This window comes from Sphaerodactylus townsendi, linkage group LG08 (assembly GCF_021028975.2).
Source record: "Sphaerodactylus townsendi isolate TG3544 linkage group LG08, MPM_Stown_v2.3, whole genome shotgun sequence".
Taxonomy (NCBI): Eukaryota; Metazoa; Chordata; class Lepidosauria; order Squamata; family Sphaerodactylidae; genus Sphaerodactylus; species Sphaerodactylus townsendi.
In genome coordinates, this window is record NC_059432.1 from 45,237,853 (window position 1) to 45,258,071 (window position 20,219).

The window sequence follows — 20,219 nt, forward strand, 5'->3', positions numbered from 1 at the left end:
CGCCCTTTGAAAGAGCGCCAGGAATGCCTCACGCTGAGGGGCGCGACAGCAGCAGCGTCGGGGCGGCTGCGCTGTCGCTGCCCCTCTCAGTGTAGAGTACTGAGGGACCCCGCGCTACTCTCCTCGAGTAGCGCGGGGCTTAAGGTAAGTGGGGAAAGGGCCCTAGTCACCAACTGGGCAAATTTGCTTTGCAGCATATTTAATAATATGGGTTAATAAAAAAAAAAGAGGGAAGATATTGATTGATAAGTATTGTGCCCAGATGTGCAGAGGTTTCATCTGGTGAATAACCACAGGACACTTCTTGGAATTAAATTGGGCTGCAGCCCTTTATTATTGAGGCAAAAGCTGGGCAAGCAAGAAGAGCGCATCACTTAGCAGCCGGTCAGCACCCATGGCTGAGCCTGGCACCAACCCAAATCCATATTGGGGGGGGGGAACAGAAAAGGTACCAAGCTACCTGGGCGCCAGCCTGGTGTGGTCCCCTTCTTGCTGGGGTGTCAGACTCAACTGCAGAGGCCTCCGCGGCATGCACCGTTGAGCCCGCCTCACCCCAAGCTTCTTATGGAGGCCCCCAACTGCGGGGAGATCCGGCGCTCAAGCTCATCCTCCCCATAAAGATACGCTCTTCTGCCCAAACCGCCCAAGGCTGCTACAAATTGAGCAGCAAGAAAGCCCTATCCAAGTAGGGAGGGAGGGTGGGTCAGTTTTCTCCAGGCGTCGAAGAAGGCCGGAGCAACCGCGTGTTGCCTAATATATAGGGGGGGTGCTCCTCCCCTTGCGCTCATGCGTCACGTGCGAACAGGCCAGGTAAGGCTCAGCCGCCTGTCTGGCCACAGGGCACGCATGCTCACTGCTCCAGAGCTCACCATGTGCCCTGCCCCCTGTCGCAATTATGGCCTAGTTCACTCTAGTGCTGTTATAAATTGTGGTATCTGGATGGAATTAATTTTATCAGTACAGATTGGTTGGTGTCACCTGATGTTCTTCTCATTGGTCCAAGGAGCCAGACATAAATGGAACATATTTTTAAATGTGCACAAACATTTTTGACTTAAAACTTGTTGGGGGAATGCTCAAGTGGCAGCTTCCTGCAATCTCTTCAGGAATGTCTCCCTTTATTTCCTTCAGCTTCATAGGAAACACACAAACAAGGCAGAGTCTTATTATTCATACAATGGAAAGAGGATTAGGAAGATGATAAAGATAACTTCTTGAAGGAGCACTTTCTCACCAGATCCTAGATAAAACACTTGCTTTCCTCTCCACTTAGGAAATCTAAAACTGTAAACACCCCAGAGCAAGAACTAATCCTGCCACTGCCCAGCTCAGATGTGAACTGTGAGGACTAGCACAATATAAGCACTTCAGTGCATTTGCTAGTGCAAGAATTAGAGGTTGCGGCAATTGCATATATAAACTGTATTTAATGAGTACCAGTAGATTAAATCCTGAGTTTAGTTGGAGAAGAATATTAACTAACAATATTGTAATTCTATCCTTCTATTTTAAAAAACAGCAACAAATAGACCATTCTCTTATCATGGTTTTCTGTAAATGACAAATGCTCTGAGCATAATCCAGTCCATGCCTTCCTCCCATCAACCCAATGGCCAATTCTCTCACATAGGCAGAGGTGGGATCCAGCAGGTTCTCACAGGTTCCCGAGACTAGGTTACTAATGATTTGTGTGTGCCGAGAGGGGGTTACTAATTGGTGATTTTGCCACGTGATTTTTGCCTTAGTTACGCCCCTCCTCTCAGCAGTAGCGCGCGGAACTTGAAGCAGTCTAGCAGGAGGTGCACCAGCATGCGTGGCAGCCTGCGCCTGCGTGCATTCGTTTCCCGCCCAAGGACTGGCGCAGCGGCTGCGTCCTTGCCACAGTCCCGCCCAGCAATGCCCCGCCCCTGGAATGCCTTGCTACGCCCCCATTGTGCCCCACCCATCCCCATTGGTGCTACGCCACTGTTTGAATCCTACCACCATGGGAACCTGTTACTAAAATTTTTGGATCCCACGACTGCACATAGGCACATGTTCAGGAAATCCTAGGGGTCCTTATACTGAATGGAAGGTCTAAGTGAAGATAATGTATCCCTTTCCAACCTTCTCTCACCACTCAGTGCAGACTACTGAAGCTCTTAAACATTAGTAGCTTGTACTGATGGATAAGTGCTATATGGGAATTGGTCACAGACCTCCCTTTAAACACAATGGCTTCTACTGCGGCATATGCTAGAAAGAAGGAAATGGGATTCTTCTGAGCCTATCGGATTATTCTGTGCACTCCCATTGCAAGCATGTGGACTGGATTATAGCTTGTGTATTGTTTTGAAGAAAATTTCTCCAAGGGCCGACAGTGGTTTTTTACAGCAAAACTATGCCGCTCCTGACAGAAACAATCTGTATTTCAGTTAATATATCAAGGTACATTCAGTGTCCCAAGACAAGTAAAACAGTAATAAATATTGTGAAAAGTGGATGAACTTGCAGTCAAGCATTTTATAAAATATAAGGGAGAAAAGAACCCTTCCCAAGAAAAACAAGAAACATAATGCAAATCCATTTGCTGTTTGATCAGTCTTTCTTCTTTACTTCAGTCATGTTTCTTTTCATATTACAAGGTATACAATCCCAGAATCAGAGCAAACACTGTGGTGATACAGCCCATTAGCAAAAGCCAAGCCAAGATGCGCCAGCAGATTCTGGGCATATCTTCATCAGGTAAAAATTTCATTGTTAACAGTAAACAACCATGCCAGTTTAAAAATAATATGAAAAGCAAGATTGATTTTGAATTCTCTGGCAGGAAAATGTTTTTGCCTTTATCCTGAAGAATTTATGGAGAAAGAAATGAAGCCACTTCCACCAGTCAGAATACAGGACTCCAACCTAATCAGCATGGTTCTTTTTTTGAAAAGGATGGATATCGCAGGGCTAGGCCACTGTGACTTCATAGATAGACCAGGTAATGCAGATTGTTGCCCATATTGCTTCATCTTTTAATGGATTTTATTTATTTATTTATTTATTTATTTATTTATTTATTTATTTATTTATTTATTTATTTATTTATTTATTTATTTATTTTTGGTGCCTGCTTCTAATTTACTGACATTTACTGATAATTGTGTGGCACAATTATTTTCAAAGTGTGATTTGAGTTTCCTGGGCAATTTCTAGGAAAACCATAGTTTTCTCTTTGATTTTCATATGGACTTCAAATTTAACCTTCTGCTGACTATGAATGCATTATGAGATCATTAACTGGGCAGTCCTGTGCAGAGTTGCACCCTTCTTGGACCACTGATGCAAGTGGAGTAGTGTAGCAGTGTTAAGGAGTGCACTGTTAATCTCTCTCTGGTTGTGCATAAACAGTGTTACTTGCAGGGATGAGGGGCTCTTGAAATGCACTCACCATGTTCTGTATATGGGGTGCAGAAGCCAGCTGTTCACATTATTTGAACAAAGAGCCACTCCAAAAATACATTTTTCATGAATGTGACAATCTTAGTGCTTCAAGACTACATACTTTTGCTCAGGAAGCCTATCTAGACTTTACAATAAACATGCATCCCCCACTGGAAAACAATGAAAGATTTGATATCAAAATACAGGGAAATTGTAAGAGACCTTATAGAGGGGAAGAGCAGAATAAGGCACGTGGTTAAGGATTTGGGCAATAACTAGACATTTCTTTACTGACACAAAATAGTGAAGACTTGAAATGACTACTGACAAAGGTTAAAGCAGAAAGCTCCCAAGCAGAATTACAGATGAATATCAGGAGGACAAAAGGAATGACTGCTGAAGAATTACATTACTTTAAGGTTGAAGAAAATGCAGTTGTTAAAAGATTTTCTACTTCTTGGCTTCATCATCAACCACAAGTGAGACTGTAACTAAGGCCGTTTCCGCACGGCCAAAAGCAGCGGACAGCTGGATGACGTGCGCGCAGAAATTGCGATCACATCCCAAAAAAAAAAGCGTTCACACAGACGAAGGCGAAGCTGCGAGGCGTCCGCAGGCCCCGCCAGAAATGTGACGGTTCGCCATCGGAAGCGCTCGCCATGAAGCCGGGCGTCTCAGCGATGTTGGCGCTCTGCGCAAGACTTGCGAGAAGCCGTGCAGGCCCGGACGCCATTTTTTTGACGACAGCTCCGTGGCGGCTGTTCGCGACGAAAAGTCGCGGCGTCGATGCAAGGTCACATGGGGAAAAAAAGAGTGGTTTTAAAGCGTTTTTTCTGAATACACCGTCTTCGCGCCCGGTTTAAGCGTTTTTTAGCGGCGGCGCGACTCGCGCGACCTCCGCGCGCTGCGTCCGCGGCTCTGCAGCTCTGACGCTTCTTTTTCCGTTGCGACGACGTCATATTTTGCCCGTGCGGAAACGGCCTAAGAAATCAGAAGGAATTCGAAATTGGGGAGGGCAGCCATGGAGGAGTTAGATGTGACATGACCCCATGGGCCAGTAATGCCCTGGTGCTTGCACCTGGGACTACCTTTACCTTTACGTATTAATCACAGATAGTCTTAACTATAATTCTGTGTGATGGCTGAATGTGCACATCTTGGCATGTTAGTTTTATCCTGGGTTGTCTTCTGATGACACCTTCCCAGGTAGCAGAGAGGGAAAAAAGTTGTCAGTATTTTCTGAGGCAAACCAGGATTGAAGTGGTTGTCTTTGCAACAAAGCCTGCTTTCATAATCCAACTGGAGATAAAATAAATATGTCTGAACTAGCCTTTGTGCCTAAGCTGGTCTTGTCAGTGGGCTTGTTCTCCATTTTGCCCTTTAATCAGTCTCTCTGGTAATGTTTTACAATGGCCAGAAATCGTGTATAATGCAATGCAAATTGTAATGAATCGAAATGGCACATAAAACAATATCAGCTATAATTCCACAAATGATACAGACTGGCTTTTACCAAAAATGGAATTATCCCAATAAATAAAATATCTTTGCTAGATAGTAACAGATATCCCGTCCTGCGTTTTCCTTCTGTGTCTTGTTCTTTTGTTTTGACCTTTTAAAAAAAAATCTACATTTTAAATGCTTTGGAAAAGCTGAGAAAATATCATTTTCCTGCAGACACAATTGCTTTCAAAAAGCTTTTGAGGAAAACTGGTTATTTTATTTTCTTGCCTAGGACTACATCTCAACATTGTCATTCAAGTCCTCTCTGCTGGTTTGGCTTACAGCAATCATTGTGTCTGCCTTCACTGCTGGCTGAGATAATTTAAATGTAGATTTTGTGTTTTTAATTTCAAATAGAAGCAAATTAACCGAAGAGGACAGCAAGGTAGCTGTGAATAGTATTAACAGTATTGATTTTATTATCACAAGTGGTGATTTCTTTTTTTGTTAAAAATGCCAGACTTTATCTACCACTTAGATATGTTGCGAAGTCTCTCTTGACTGCCCATTTTTCAAGAATTCTTCCCCCTCAAATGTTGCTTTACAAATAAGAGTGAATTACTAACAGTACAATGCTAAGAAACGTTACTCCAGTCTTAGGTCATTGATTTCAACGGGCTTAGACTGGAGTAACTTTGTTCAGGATTGCACTGTATGTTTCCTAAATAGATTCGGCTAAACAAGAAAGAGACAAAACAAAGTTCAAATCCAAGGAGGTCCTATTCTTTTCCCAATCACGATAATTCAGTTTCACAGTGATTTATTTATTCTTTTTTTGACCATCTCAAAATGGCTTACAAAAACAGTGCTACAGAAATACTGTAGAAAAACAATTATAATATGATATAAACATACAAACTTCTGGGGTGCTGTGTGTGATTCCGGCCATGAAAGCCTTCAACAATACATACAAACTTCTGTGACCCCACAGAAAGCCAGACTCTCCATCAAATGCCCTTCTAAACACCTGTTCTCCAGTGCCTATGAAATGACTCTCCTGCATCCCAATCCACAGTCTGAGGCAGATGAGGATTGCACCACTGCCATGTAGCCTCAGGAGGGTTTCCAGGTGGGGCAGGGAGGCAGCAAAAAGAATCCCATAGTAACCTAGAAACCCTGGCCACTGCACTCCAAGTCCTAAAGCCAAGGGAGACGCCTTAATTAAAGTTGGTTCCATCCCCAGGAATGCCCCGGCAGTCCACTACTTCTCACACAGCCCACATCCTTCCCATCCTGATTGAGCTGCTAAATTCCTATGGAAACTATTCCAGCACAAACAACCTTCCCATGTTTGAGCAGTAGCAGATCTAATAACTTTGAGAGAGGGGTGCTTTCCGCACAGGGGCAGGCTTATGTTGTTTCCTCTTTGCTTCTGTGATACAATTGCTGAGACAGCAAAAATGACTGTCATGTCGGCAGGACCAGAAAAATCTGAACTTTCCTGCCCGCATGGCAGCTATCAGGCTTTTCTATGCTCTTCCCCAAAACTACTCAGCAAAAAGGATTTTGGTAAAGATTACATAAAAGCCAGGGAATATTCTGGAGGCACACAAATCTTTTAGGAAGCAAGGAAAAAACTCCTCACTTCCTAATAGTATCAAATCCAGGGTATATAACCCACATGGATAGGGTATGGGTCTAGTCCAGGGGTAGGGAACCTGCAACTCTCCAGATGTTCAGGAACTACAATTCCCATCAGCCCCTACCAGCATGGCCAATTGGAGAGAACTCTAAGAGGTTCTTACCTAGAGTGATGGTCCTTCAGCTTGTAGTCCCGAGTTATGTAGGACTTTAAAGGTTTAAAAAACACCTTGAATTTAACTGAGAAGTACATAGATGATCAGTGTAGCTTTCTTGAAATAGGGATGATATGCTCACGCTTCAGAGCTCTGGTCGGCACACAAACTATGATGAAACTGCTATGTTCTATCTATGCCAATTAAAAATGTCATTTTCAAGGGAAGCTCCACACAGTTCACATTTCAAAAGTCCAACCTTGAAACTGAAACTTCAGGAGTATGGATCAAGACACTGACATAAATAAAATAGTTTCCATCGAGGGCAAACAATGACATAAGATGTTAACACCAAATAGTAACAGGTTCTTGGCTCTTGTTGACTACAATTCTGTCTGAAGTCTCTCTAAAGGAGTCACGTGTGAGTAGCTAGATAGAGAACCGCATTCCATATGAGCTTGTATAAGTTGTAGCCCAGTGATTTTCAGAGAAAAGTTTTATACTGTGAGAGGAATAGCCATCCCTCTACCTCAGAATAAAGTATATTATCCAAAGTAGCAGCTTATCATTTCAAAGTTTTCAAGCACATAATTTAGTACAGCTATTCCTCTGGCAAGACTCCTCTGCAATACCATTTTAGAAATCCATTACAGTTACCATTAGCCCTTCCAAATGTACTTCATGTTCACTTTGCATAAAATTAATTTAGTTTCAGTGTGATAAATATATTACTACCTCTATTAGCCTTTAGTAGTGCTACTGCATGACCTCCATTTTTAATGTTTGAGTCAGGGACGCTTCCTATTTGCTCCTTTACTTAGGAACCTGGTTCCATGCGCCAGCAAAATTGCATCATTTGGAACTGTGTGCTCATATTCCAGTAGCAAGTTTAACTTTTTTTTGCCATGTACCATGCATTTGACAATAGGTTTTGTGATTAAAAAAGTGATATGATGCATCATTTCTCCACTGAAACAAGAGAGAAAGCTCTTGCTGAAGAGGACCAAATTGTGCTTATTAAAACTTATTGAACTGCTGGCTTTGGGTGAAAACATTTATCTCAAACCAACATGGCATTTACATGCCTTTTACTGATGGCAATTTCCTGGAAGCTACAATTGGTTCAGGATTATCCACCACTTGATTTCTTGACTGATACCTGAGGAGTTGTGATGAGTTAACATGTGCAATGTGAAATGGCTTCTCGGCTGCAGCAAGGCAATTTTAGTCCCTCGTAGGGATGTTGTGAAGTTAAAAAGCTGATGTGAGTGTAACCTCAGCTTGTGGGTTCTGTGGGGCAGTACTTGGAAGGAGTTGCAAAGAACCAAATTTAAACAAAACAGTTTACTTGGCTTTACAAATAACATTAAACATCAACATTTAACATTACAATTCAAGGTCCTGTTCAGGTTGCATTTCAAGTCCTCCTAGTTACAGTCTACGGATACTGCCAAGTCCAATTCTTCTTTGCAAGTGGGTTGGCTCCTGAAGACTCCAAGGGCTTGATGAACAGGATGCAACATGATGAAGGTTTCCAGGAGAACTTTCACCCATTACAACCACAAAAAGAAACCCTGAAACAATAAACTCCAACATTTACAACATACCAAAAACAAACAAACAACTTCCCAGTAGTTCCCAACAATATTGCTGTTTACCTTAACAAGGTGTTAAGGGCTTATAGAAATCAAGGTCCGAGTCTGGTAGCCTTGTCTTCTCCAAAGAGCTCTGCAGCCTTTCTGCTGCTCTGAATCTCCACCCCCTTACTGGTTCCACCCATTCTGGGCATGGGGGTTACATGAGCTCCTTAGAGAAAGAGTAAAATACCAGTAATGATGAATAGTCAGAAACTGGGTAATATGGTCATTCATTTTCCTGGAGGTCAGCCAGGCTGACATCTACTTTCATTGGCCTGCCAGGGGTTATCTGAGTTTAAGTCACCATCTTGTCTGTTTTAAGCTTTTGTTATATTGTAGTAGTGTTTTTATAATGTCATAGGATTTTATTGCTGTTTTAATTGAGGTTTTATGTTGTTGTATTGCCGCCCTGAGCCCCTTGGTGGTGTGCGAGGTAAAAATGCATAAATAAATAAATAAATACATACATACATACATACATACATACATACATACATACATACATACATACATACATACATACAATATCAGTATAAGAAATAATTGCTGAATGACTATGCTACAAAAATCCTATGCTTGGAACGCAGCAAAAAAGCAGTATATTTCAAAACTAGTCTTGAGTGAGACACTCTCAGGTCAGCCATTTATCCTGTAGCATTGCTTTGCTGAAGACACTGGTTGAACTGAAACAACACTTCAGATAGCTCATCATTTGCCAGACTATGTACTTTCTCTTTGCTTAATGTCTGCAAATAAAAGCATGCCTCAGTCTGCTACAGCCCATTGGGCAGGCCTGGGAGAAGTTCACCCGTTTCACTTGGCTACGATTAAGGTTGTCCTTTTTTATCATGATAAAACTTGGAAGAATCTAATTATTCACATACTGCATGGATTCTCTCTGAGGCTGCATTATGTTTGTTTCCATAATGCAAATATGCAGTCAGGGATGACAGAGGATGAACTTATCAAAGTCAGCCTTACTGAACTAGAATTTTTAACACAATTCTGCTCAAGACATATTTATTAAATTCTTTTCCTTTCTCCATCTTTAGAAGATAGCAGTGACAATTCACTAGTACATAGCACTGTTATGCTGTTGGACATGGGTCAGAATTGGATCGAGTCACTGCAATTTTCCTGCCCTTGAAAATATTGGGATACTTACAGATTATCAATTTAACAGTGCCATCCTAAACAGTTGTACACTCTTCCAAGCCCATCAACTTCAATGGCCTTAGAAGGGATAAATCTACTTAGGATGGCACTGTTCCTCTATATATCTGTCCCATGTCTACATAATGGCATGAAACTACTGGTGCACTTTCCAAAGCCATAGAAAGAATTAATATACCAACAGATGTTATTAACTATTACACATTCACTGCATGTTCCTTTCACTTCTGTGAAATTAAATTTGTTTAAATTGGAGTTGAACCGAAGGGGAACAACCTAAAAATGAATCCTGAAAAGACAGAGGTGATGCCAATTGGCATCTGAAGAGACCAGTGTGACTGTTTAAAGCTAAGTGATAAGCTGAAAATCCAAAAAGATTTTTATAGGAAACTGAAGGTGGGACAGGCCACTTGGGATTCTTAGAGATGTGGAGCCATGTCTTGGGTTAGTGTCAGGAAAAGGTTATTTTTCAGGAATATTTTGAAGAAGAGAAAGGAAACAGTAGGTCCAGTAAGAATGGTGAGATGTTACTGGGTGACAAAGAAAAGGTGGAACTGTTCAACCTTTGCCTTTTCTACCAAAAGCAGAATTTTGGGCAACCTACCAATAGTAGCCTGGAAAGTGAAGAGACTGGATTGCAGCTCAAGATGGATGAGTTGGTCAGGGAAAACCTAGCTACTTAAAATGAGTTCAACTTTTGGGAGAGATGAATTGCATCCTGAAATACCAAGGGAATTTGCTGATATAAACTCGGGACATATGTCACAACACAGGAGTTGAAGAAAAGTTGTATTGCTCCTCAAAAGGGAAAGAGGAGGATTCGAGAAACCAGAGACTGTTCAGTCTAACTTTGATACTAGGGAAAATACTAGCAAATATTATAAAGAGGTCAGTCTGTAATTGTCTTGAAAAGAATGCAACATTTAATAGAATTCATCATGGAGTTGTTGAGAACAAATCCCGCCAGATTGATATTATGGCATTTTTTAATTATATATTTTCCTAGCGGATTGTGAGATTGTTGGGAACACAACACCCCTTGAATTCAGCATGGAGTTTGATGAAATCTCCCATAATATTTTGGTTAGCGAACTTATAAAATGTGGGCTGGTTGATAATACTGTCAAGTGGATTCACAGTTGGTTGACTTCATCATATTGTGCATTTCAACAGCCTGACTGCCCTGAAAGACTTTCCCATAATGATCGTTAAAAGGTTTTCATAATCCATGTGGTCAGCTGATCCTCATACTGCCTTAATTTTTGTAGGAAAAAAATAGTGCACTGCTTTTAAAAATGTTAACAAAAATTAATTAAAAATCTTAACAGGCAGAAAAGAATTCTTTTGTTTTTAAACTTAGGATAAAAGTAGGCAGTTGAAATTTTTCTGTGGCTGTTCTCTTTTCCCTGCACTGTTATGGTAGAGTCACAAAGCCCTGAATGGATCGTGCTGCTTGGCTCTCAGAAACCCTGACCTTGGCAGTCAGACATAATAAAAACGACACTGGTTATTATTAAAACCTCTTTTATAAAGCATTGTGTATCCTTGTCCCTTTAAAGAAAAGGCTTTCAGATTTTCAACATGGAAGTTGCTTTTGTGTCGGTTATTTATATTGTATTTTATTTAAATCTGAACCATACCGTAAACATTCCTAAATGAACCTTTGCTGTTTTTACAATGACTGTTTTAGAGGCTGTGTTTGTGCCTGCAAATGCAGGCTAATATCTGAAAATCCCATTGAAGGTTTTCTTTTCTTTTATTACTGTTCCTTCACCTGTATAATTTGCATTTATTAACTTGTCCTTTCTAATGCAATAAAAAAATCAAATACTTTTTTATTATAATACTGAAGCAAAAGCCTATAGTCATCTCTTCTTTCTAAGTCTCATAGCAAGCAACGCAGAGATATAAAAATGCAAAGCGGAAAGACTCCTCAGGGGCCAGCATTGGTTGCAGAGCCAAATGTATGTATGGATGATCGTCACATATATTCAGCTCACACTACAAATTGTTGTATTGATTTATAGAAATTAGTATGTCATGATTCTCTGGTAATTACTTTTAAGACTCAGTAGTCTTTCACACACACACACCCCACTTCATCTTGTATCCCTATTTTCTGTCACCAACTCTGAGTTTCTCCCATTCATCAGCTGTTACTTTTCATTTCATGGCTCAGTGATAAAACTCAAACTTTTTTTCCTCCAAACGTCCAGCCTGTTTTCTTCTTCAGTGCTTTGACTTTCTCAAGGACTCATCTTTTATCACATTAAACCTTGCAGGCTGGCTAATAAACATTCTCTTGTTTTTTGTGATGTGCAGGCAGAGATCAGAATTCCAATAATATAACCCAGCTCTTTGGATAAACACCTGGAATCTTTACTATATAAGTCATCTGGGCAAAATGCAGACTATTTGGCCGAAGTTCTCATATACAATGTACAATCCAGTCATTTATGTGTGGTTTTTAGGGCTGGTCAGGTTTGCATCCTTGTTTTTGCTTAACATCTTGTGTAATATACGGCTAAATTTTGTGTATATTTAAATCATAATTTTATATGTGCTGCTAAACTGAATTGTGTTAATTTTTTTTACAACTGCTACTTTTATTTGTTAAAAATTCTTGCTTTTGGTTATAATGAATGTTGATAGTTTTATTGCTAGTTTTATCATATAGTTTTATTTTTCAGCACTGCTTGAGCCATCTGCTGTAGCCAAACCAGGGAGTTTGGGGGCTAGAGCAAGGGTGACTTGCAGTTAAAATTATGGCAATTAGGTAAATTCCTAACATTACTGCAATGTTCTGATGTCACTTCTAGGTATATAACCAGAAGTAACACTGTGGTATTACTACACTGCTGCTTTTTTCTTTATTATTGCCCTCCCTGCTCCACTGAGCAGCAGCAGGAGCCCAGAAGTGGGAGGTCTTCTTTTATGCCAGGGCACCTGGCCGCCCTGAACACATCCTTGATAGATGGTGACCAAGCGTTGCCATTAACATAGTTCAAGTAAATGGGTCCAGATCTTGTTTTCTCTCCCTTCACTTTCTTGGAATGTGTGCAGAGAATTCTGTGTTCAGAATTGAATTCATAAATGTGTGGGAATCGAGTTTAGAAAGGGACCACAGCAGGTAGAATGAGGTGCATTCAGGCGTCCCCTCCATACCATTTTCCCAACTTGACATCGCTCCACGAAGTAACTGTTTGCTTTGTTGTGGAAATCTGCAAGTACCAATGGCTGTACACAGGTTTTCCTGATGGAGCAAATACCAGCTCCCTGGGGCCATTTCAAGCTGGGAAGTTTAAGCCCCTTCCTCTGTGTGCTGTGGCCTTATCTAAACTTAATTTGTGCACCTCTTGAAATTGAGTTCTGATCCTGCAACTCACAGTGAACATCTAATCAAAAGTCCTCATGATGGATCCAGGGAGGATGCAAGAAAAATATAACATATAATTAAGACCTCAGATGTATCTTTAAGTGTAAAGGAAGGAGGTAACTGGAACTCTCTCTTATTGACTCAAGGTGTGTGTTTATTTTCAGCATGAACATACCGGTAATCTTATTAATTGGGGTGTGACTGACTTGTGAGTAGGCATTGACTTCAACTAAGTTGTACACATCCCTGGAAGCCCACCGATTCAATCTACTCCTTCTGTTTGTGTAACTGATGTACCTCCTCCCTTCCCCAATTTCAGCTAGGATGGCATTATGTACTTCCATCACAACAGTGGTGATATAGTAGTGTAAATCCATTGTCCCAGTATAGCATTTTGTTTTTATTGTTACTGCTTTTACATGTCTCTTTTTTCCAAATATGGAAACAAAATTTATACCCTGCATTTACTCCCAGTTGGGACTGTTTCCCTCCATTTTATTATCACAATCACTTGGTGATGTACTTTAGGCTGAGAATTTTTGATTGGCCCAACCCAGAAAGCTTTTATACAGATAGTGGTGATTCAAACCAGGGTCTTTCAGGGTCCATCACTCTGGCTGGCTGTGTGGGAAGGTGATATGTAAATATTTGAAATATAAATAAATACATATTTGAACACTTGTAGAACTTTTGAATATGTTACAATTATCAATTCATTCTCATGTAATTTTTATGTATATATCATGCGTTGCTCACGAACGGGGCAAAATATTTTGCAACTGGACCTTAAATATTGAGTACAGTATGGCATAGTGGTTAAGAGTGGCACTCATCTGGAGAACTGGGTTCAGTTCCCTTATCCACATGAAGCCTGTTGGGTGACCTTGGACCAGTCACAGTTCTCTCAAAACTCTTTCAGTCCATATGGAGGCAGGCAATGGCAAACCTCCTCCCAATGTCTCTTGCCTTGAAAAACCCTATGCGATCGTCGTAACTCAGCTGTCACTTGATCACACACACACACACACACACACAAATACTAACTGGTTCTTTGGAAGAAATAATTATTAATCTTTCCTGTCTTGTATATGTGTATCTTTTGAGTGCCACTTTGAGTACCTAGGTAACAGATTGCATTCTATTTGCATAGGACTGTGATACAAGCTAATTAGTGCATTAACATGCTTGATTTTTTTTTAATTTCTGCCCATCCTAGATCCTGAGAGTCTCATGCAAGCTTTGGAAGATCTAGATTATTTGGCTGCCCTGGACAATGATGGAAACCTTTCAGAATTTGGAATAATAATGTCAGAGTTTCCTGTGGATCCACAGCTGTCCAAGTCTATTTTAGCTTCATGTGAATTTAATTGTGTAGAGGAAATGCTCACTATTGCTGCCATGGTAACAGGTATTTTCTGAAGCATTTCTGCCCCCTACCTTGGCCATAGAGGATGTAGTTGAAGACCAGTCTAATTACAGATAAGCTATCAGCCCATTAAAGAATGATTAGTTGATTAATCATCTCCCTTTTAATAAACTAATACATGAAATTTAAACAAGAAACAATACTACCAAGATGCTTGTTGAGGTACTGAAAGAAATATAAATAAAATCTGCCAGATTTTTGGCCATCTTCTTTCTTTTTATTCCTTATTTCAGTAACACACATCAACCAAAATGTTTGAAAAGGATCAGTAAAAATGTCTTTGACTTGCTGTCTTATCAACTAAAATGGGTGCTTATTAGCACCTCAAAAGGCTTCACTGATTAAACTATCAATCGGCAGTGCAGTCCTAAACATTGAAGTCAATGGCCTTAAAAAGATGTGTTTAAGATTGCACTGTAAATTTCTCAAATCTTGGGGTACTAACTATAATAGAACTTTTACCTAATGAAGTGTAGATTGAAAATTGATTCAAGCTTTTTTCTGAATTGCTCAGAGGTTCACTGAGATTTGCTTTGTAAACCCAATAAAACTCATGGCAGCCCAATCAAGGCGGGGGGGGGGATTCAAATAGGGAGCAGCAGAGGGACTCATTTGCCCCCTCTGCCAGCACAAGGAGCACCCCCACTGGTGGAAGGAGTAAAGGAAAGGCTGGTGGGTGGGCCACCCCTTAGCTTTGCAACAGCGAATCCTGGAAGTCGGGGCCATCATGGAGCAGTGCTGGTGTCCACTCAGACATTGGTGGGGGTGGGCCAGGGCATTCCCGGGGGTGGAGCCGATGTTAGTCAGCTTCCACTGGCATTCCGGTCTAGGAATGCTGACCTCCGGACCAGCAGCCTGTGTTGCCTATGGGGCTATTTGGGCGGCGGGAGGGTTTTTTGTTTTCCCTCCCTTCTGTGCTGCCTGAAGACCATTTGGTGTGGCACAGTGCTGTCTTCATCACACTGTCTGCAGCCCCGCAGCTGTCCTCCCCAACTGGATTGTACTGTTATTGAGCTTAATTTAATTATGTTGTGAAAGGTTAACAGTTTGGCAGTTTGTTGTCATATTTTCTAAACTGAGTATATAGCTTTGGTGTGTACTCTTAAAAATATTGAAATGATTAAATCCCATTTCCATTGATATCGTCAGGATTGTAGGAACACCCATTTTGTCTAGTGCTCAAAACGGGGCAGATCAGATAATACACTTATTTCTCAACTATACCATTTTAAAGTGGAGGCGGCACTAGAATGCTCTTTCACAAATGTAAAAAATTTAGTTCCCTGTGCAAGTCCTAGGTTATTACTGACCCATGGAGTGACGTCAAATCACAATATTTACTAGGCAGATTTTCTTTATGAGGTGGTATTCAATTGCCTTCCCCAGTCATCTATACTTTATCCCCAGCAATCTGGGTACTCACCAGAGGTGTAGCAAGGTGGAAAAGCACCCAGTGCACTGGTGCGTCCTGTGCCTCCATCCTGTCCCAGAACGGCCTTGTCCTGCCCCGAAACGCCCCCACCACGTCCCTGGAACATCCCTGCCACGCCCCCACAGGGACACGTGCCCGGTGCATCGCGTAGCCCCCTGTCCCCTTGGAGCTATGCCTCTGGTACTCACTTTACTGACCTCAAAAGGATGAGTCAACCTTGAGCCAGCTACCTGAAATCATCATCTATTGAGGTCGAACTCAGGTCAGAAGCAGAGCTTTTGACTAGTACTGCAGCTTATCACTCCTAGTGAGTTTTCTATGTACAGGGATGTATATCTGAAAATAGTGCAATAATATGGTATTAGCATTTCATCACGCCACCACATGGTCAGTGAAGCCGAGGGGGAAAGTAGGGAAAGGCTGACTGTAGAATTCTTTTTTTCCTCAACTACACATCACCAGGGAGTTGCAGTGTAATGTAATCCTTGTAATGTAGTTTTGTAATGTAGTTTTGGCCTGTAATGTAGTTTTGGCCTGTCGTGGCACAATTTAGACACCAATTTAATTTCCATCAGTCCTTAGACATAAATCTTACCAGTTTTGTCTGTATTTGTACATGCCAAGTAGTTTTCCAAAATCAGTTTAACTTCTGTTTTTATACTACTTAAAACAATTCCTATCTTGTAATCTTGAATATATAACTGAATCGATTCTACAATTAGCTGGAAAGAACAATCATGTATTTTTAAACCACATTTAAAATGAAAAAAATTGTGTGAAATTGACAGATAGGGGTGATGATTCAGTAAAAAGCAAATCACCAAGCCCCCGCCAAAACTTTATTGAGGTTTTTACCCCCTTTTATTTACTGAAAAAAGTTCCCATGTTATTTTTTATATTTGGCTTTATAAACTAAGAAATCCTCGACTGAAGTTGGGGTCCAGAATTCAGTTGAAGCTGTCTTTCTCTCAGCTCCACTGCTGGTTCCCAAGTCCACATGAATTTAGGAACTCAGCGGGGCAGGGGAGCTTCAACTGAATGCTGGACTCTACTGCTGGTTGACTCTCAACCCCACTGAATCCATGTGGACTTTGGAAACAGTAATGGAGCAGGAGGAAGAACTTCAAGTGAATGCTGGACTCTAGTATTCAGTTGAAGTCCTCTCAACCCCACTGTTGTTCTCAAGTCTTGGGAACCAGACTTGTAAACTTGGGAAACTGCAGTGGGGATAATTGAAATTTTTAGACTTCATATTTTTTAAAACCCAAACAATTTTGGTAAAATTTACTGCAAATTTCTGGCTTTTTAATTCCCTGACCTCGAAATTTACCAAGCACAATTATTTGTGCTCAGCCCTAGTGGCAGGTTTGTGTTAGTGTTCTACAGACATCACATATTATTTATTGTTCCACTTGTTCCACTTCTATACCGCCCTCCCCCGGAGGGCTCATATTATTCCCAGCAGCTGGTCAAGCGGGTAGACAAATGGGTAAAAGTATTTATAGAAGGGGTGCATCACTTATTTAAGATTACCATGCTAAATTTACTTGTAATTGTCACCCCCAAAATGTGTGAATAAATATCCATATTAACAAACATAAATCCTCTTTGCATTGGCCTTATTCATTTATTTATTAAAACATGTATATTCCACCTTTATCTTGTTTGAAGGTGGTTCACAATAATAGCAAGCCCCAAATCCCTCTGCCACGAAAAGATTCCTGCCATTTAAATCCACTCAGAAGCCCTGGCAAACAGGCCCACACCCTTCACCACTTTAAAAAGCACATCCCACAGAGCCATGATGTAAAAGGCCTAGGGCAAGCTCTGGTCATTGCCAGACTGGCTACCCTAGGTGGTTGGATGACCAATAGATGGCTGCCTGATTACTGTAGTTGGCGCAGAGGAGGAGTAGCCATTGTGGATTAGTAGTCGGATTGTGATCGGCGGGACCAGTTGAAGTCATTCAAGGTTCAAAGCACTTAGCAAGAAATGATCATGGGCCAGTCATTCCTTCTCAGCCTAGCTGGACACCATCCTGAGCCAAAGGGTCAGGCAAAAACGTGATAACACCAATATTAATTTCTGCCTTGAATTTAGAGTGTGAGCTAGAGTCTTTACTGAGTTAGTGGAGGTGAATGTTTCATAGCTTTCCTAATGAAAAATTGTCACTGTGTTATCTAGCATATTTTCTTATTCACTGTTGGCTTGTTTTTATCCTGCATCCTTTTCAACGCAAGCTCCTGGTTGCTTTGTAAACCCACCGCAGGAATCAGAGGAGATTGCAGTAACTTGCCGGCAAAAATTTTTGCATCCTGCAGGAGATCATTTTACTCTTATCAATGTATACAAGGCTTACAAGGAAGCTAGTACAAATGCTATAAGCCAATGTAAGTGTGTGTCAGATGTTTTAATTCTACTTTAAGATTCGTGTTGAATACGTTTGTTAACAATTCTTTCAGCTAGCATGACCTAAAGCTTGCAGTTTACATTTATAGAAGATAAAAAACAAGTCTTGTTCAAACTGCTTTACAGTCTACTGAATGAACAAGAAACAAGAGGAACAGGAATTGAGAATGAATTAGAACAAGTAAATGCTAAGAGATAAGATCATAAATTAACAGTGCAATCCTGAGCAAAGTTACACCCTCCTCAGTTCATTGACTTTGATGGGCTTAGAATGTGTAACTCATTGCATTGTAAATGCTGTATAGTTTATATGAAACTTTAAAATGACTTGTCAATTTAAAGTCATCTAGAAAATAAGATGTTTGGTAAAGAAAACAGATGAAAAGGTCAAAGACATGGAAGAAACAATGGTAAATATTTTTCACAAAAAATATCCTTTCATGAGGAAGCACAAGAGAAAGTGCAGTGGGTCTATTAGACACATAAAGGAGCTCTATCTTCCAGTTGCTTTTCCTAAAATTTTAAACAGTATGGAATGCTTTAATGTTTCCCAAAATGGGCCAGAATGGTAGCTGAATTGCTAAAAGATTCCCAGCTGCAGTTGAAAACTTTAAAACATTACTCCTGACTGGATCTTTGAGAGGATCTAGGGTAGAAGAGTCAACCTGCAGCAGGCCAAAAGAGACAAAATAGTTGAGTCCTCACAGTTGACATGAAAACCTTAAATACTGTTGGCTTGAAAACCTTAAATACTGCTTGCAAGGCTATTGGAGGAAATTAACAAGTCAAGAAAGCATCAGTTCTCTATCCCATGTGTCAACAACTCAGACAACAATCTTAAATAGAATTCTACCCAGAATCCTATTTAAGCCTATTCAGTGGAGCTTACTTCCAGCAAAGTGTTCTGATGATCACACTGTTAATGAAATAACATTGGTATTACAGTTGACATGATCATACAGTTAAATCCTTGCGGGAGGAAGGTGTAGATCCTACCGTGGATTGAAAAAGAATTATGGACTAAAGAACAGGGACTGGAAAATCAGAGATGCCACAATAACTTGGGCTTTTTTTGCAGTTATCTAGAGAATGCTGGAGGGCTCAGATCTAGAAAATCTCTTAGCTTAGTTGCTATATCAGTTAATGTTGCAGTTCCTGAAATTGAAAGAGCTCACAGTGTTGCTCCAAGACATATTCAGAAATGTAAGCCAGAGATGTAAAGCAACAAATCTGATGGTGTCATGGCACCTGTAAACACAATTCCTAGCACCCATCAAGTGTGTTCAGTCAGTGGGTGGGACAAGGTGGGTCTTTTGCCCAGTAGGGTTGGAGATCTTATGGTACCACCACACTGTGAGACTAAAGTCCTTTGTGTGCAAGAACATATTTTTGAAAAGGTCTAAAGTTTGTGAACTAATCCTTATCCATCCTGACTAATGACTCTGAATTTGGATTTGATTGGAAGGGTCAACTGTTGTACAGCAATTTCTGCTCCAACCCAAACAACTATCTTGTTTACCTAATAAGGATGCATTCTGTAGTTCTGTTAACTCTCTATGTAGTTCTGTTAACTCACTATTTTAAGTTTTGTATTTTGATTATTTATTTATTTCATATATCTGAATGTTTGAAAAGGAATAAACAGGACTTCCTCTTAAAAAGACAAAGATGTCTGATATATCTTGTACCTTACATTTAAAAAGATAGAAAGAGTTGGAACAAAAGACAAGATAAGAAAGGCTGAACTATTGCTTTGAACCTATACCTGGAAATAAGTCTTATTTAAAGTAGCCGGGTTTACTTTTGCAGAGAGATGGACAAAATTCCATCGTTACTAAGTATAAAAAGATGAAAATACATAAGGAGCAAAAATGAGTCAATAGATAGAATAAGAGAGAACTAATGTTATCAGAATGTGGTGAGCAAGATAAATAATGCAAGCAGCATAATTAAAGTTCTAAGATTAGAAATATAAAAACCAGAAAGCAAAATACTTAACGTAAATCTAAATCAGGTCAAAGCAGAAAGAGATGCTCACTGTGCTCTTCATTTAGTACTCTATTCTGTTAGCAAATATTTTAGTAGCTGAGTCTCTGTTTATACATTTAAAGCAAGA

The 20,219-nt window shown here is 40.4% G+C and overlaps 1 protein-coding gene across 3 annotated transcripts in view; it reads left to right on the forward strand.

Moving 5' to 3' along the window:
- DHX32 (DEAH-box helicase 32 (putative)) overlaps positions 1-20,219 on the forward strand; it is a 42,648-nt gene that overhangs the window by 16,949 nt on the left and 5,480 nt on the right. For 2 of the 3 annotated variants that reach the window (XM_048506260.1, XM_048506262.1), the window contains exons 5-8: positions 2,625-2,724; positions 2,810-2,968; positions 14,053-14,244; positions 17,935-18,084. In XM_048506260.1, the coding sequence (XP_048362217.1) occupies positions 2,625-2,724; positions 2,810-2,968; positions 14,053-14,244; positions 17,935-18,084 (601 nt within the window). The remainder of the gene's footprint in view (positions 1-2,624; positions 2,725-2,809; positions 2,969-14,052; positions 14,245-17,934; positions 18,085-20,219) is intronic. The other variant, XM_048506263.1, reaches the window with a different exon arrangement.